This window comes from Sphaeroforma arctica, assembly GCF_001186125.1.
Source record: "Sphaeroforma arctica JP610 unplaced genomic scaffold supercont1.17, whole genome shotgun sequence".
Taxonomy (NCBI): domain Eukaryota; class Ichthyosporea; order Ichthyophonida; genus Sphaeroforma; species Sphaeroforma arctica.
Genome location: NW_014040541.1, coordinates 240,770 through 242,920, shown reverse-complemented (window position 1 = coordinate 242,920; position 2,151 = coordinate 240,770). Strand labels below are relative to the sequence as shown.

General features: G+C 35.6%; 1 protein-coding gene across 1 annotated transcript in view; it reads right to left on the bottom strand.

Moving 5' to 3' along the window:
• Positions 1-418: 418 nt before the first annotated feature.
• SARC_00549 (hypothetical protein) overlaps positions 419-2,151 on the bottom strand; it is a 4,067-nt gene continuing 2,334 nt past the window's right edge. The window contains exons 3-5 of the mRNA XM_014305786.1: positions 1,911-1,940; positions 1,178-1,674; positions 419-846 (exon numbers count right to left, since the gene is read on the bottom strand). Coding sequence (XP_014161261.1) covers positions 642-846; positions 1,178-1,674; positions 1,911-1,940 — 732 coding nt within the window. The 3' untranslated portion in view covers positions 419-641. The remainder of the gene's footprint in view (positions 847-1,177; positions 1,675-1,910; positions 1,941-2,151) is intronic.

Below are 2,151 nucleotides of genomic sequence, written 5' to 3'. Positions count from 1 at the left end.
TATATATATATATCAATATATAGATATATGTATATATAAATATAAATATAAATATATATATATATTATAATATAAATATAAATATATATATATATATATTATATATAGATATATATTTGTATAGATATATATTGTATATATATATATTATATATATATATATATATATATATGTAAATATATATAGATATATCAATATATAGATATATGTATATATAAATATAAATATATATATATATATATATATATTATATATAGATATATATTTGAATATATATATATTTATAAATATATATATATGTATGTATGTGTGTATGTGTTTGTGTGTTAGATACATACACACACACATTTATTATATATATATATATATATATAAATATATATTCATATATATATATATGTATACATATATATATATATACCTATAAATATACTTATATATATATACTGCTTTGTATAATAGCCTAATAAATTCCACACTCGTGTAATTATTTTCCTCACATTGGAAAAATTCTGGAAACCAAGTTAGGAAAAGACACGCTATCTATTCCATCCACAAGATTCATATTACGCTCCAACTCTGACGAACACTGAGTGAGGATATGTGATTCCAAAAAGCTCGCTGGGTTTATCTCACAGTTTCTAGCCTTCATAGCTTGGAATGTTTCTCAGCGGTTGTATATTTGGTAATCCGCCCAAAGAGACTGTGCTTATAGCCGCGCAGCTCTCATCGGGCACCTTATGTCCCGATAACCCATTACATATATCTTCGCTTGTGCATTTCTTCTGTTTCTTGCTCGTGGCAGAGAGATTAGATGTATAGCTTTCTTCCGTAGCATGGTCCACCCTGGGATGGAGAACGGAACACAAACGAAGCTTTTACTCAGTTGCGTATGCTTCACGCGCAACAGCTTGCATAACTGCTTCTTTTGTGATTCTCTCGCAGCAAGGAAACAGACAAGCCAAATCTAAGCACGATACACGATACAGTTAGTATACGTTTTTTAATCGGTGGAAGTGCTCGCACATCGTCATAGATATTGAGTCACTAAACTGTAAAACAACTACAAACAGCGGCAAATACCCAAATAAAACCGAAAACAGTAACCAAACAAACAAGCAGTTGGCTAGCATTGCACCGACCATTGACAATAATGCAGATGCGTGAGACTGCTAACCTTGCGCGATGCTCCAGGTCTTCCGCATTGTTTGTGATGCAGGGTGAGAGATTAGATCTCTTCTTCAACGCAGGTAAACTCGAGCTCGTGCGGCATCGCCCGATTAGAGGTGAACTCGCTGAAGAACGTCCACTTAGCAACGACGAAGGCGCAGACCGCCCAATAGTGGGTGAAGATGTCGCCGAGGCCGAGCCATGCACACAGCGTCCGTTGTAGATGAATGGAGCTGACTTCATTCTGGGCTGCGGCTGGGAATGGGCTGGTAGCTGGGCGACACCAGAGTGTGCAGGTATTTTAATGCCTTGACCGGTTAATTTGGAGAGTGGGGTATCGGTGGAAGCGGTCGGTCTCGAGGGTGGGTTGTGGTCGGAAGCACAGGACTTGGGTTCGGGAGATAGAGAGAGTGTCCCACCCAACCTAGCAGTCAGTATGCTAGAGGTGGTGAAATCTGATTCGGAATCTAGCTCCGAAGGATCCGTGCGGTGCTTGATATCCAGCTACAATTGCGAAACGATATGAAAAATATATGAAAAATGCGACGATAGAAATTGATACCTAAATTAAATAGTAAAAACGATATCCGAAAGTATACGTAATAAAACTATCAAGATGCACACCTATTCATTACCCAAAAATATCAGTTTGCACAGCGCATCTAGTGTCAACTAGAAGTAAAGAGGTACAATGGGGAACACACATAGAACCAAAACGAACCCAGCAATAACAAACACACCTCCCGTAGTCGCTGTACTCGATCTAAAAGCTGTTGAATAGAGGAAAGTAAAAAAATGTATCTTAGCAAACCACAGGTGAAAAATAAACACCTGCTACAAAAACCCACGTAAATAGGCAAATATGTAAATATACCTATACATAATATGTATATGTATATGTATATATATATGTATATGGTATATATATATATAAATAGATACCATATATATATATATATATATATATATGTGTGTGTGTGT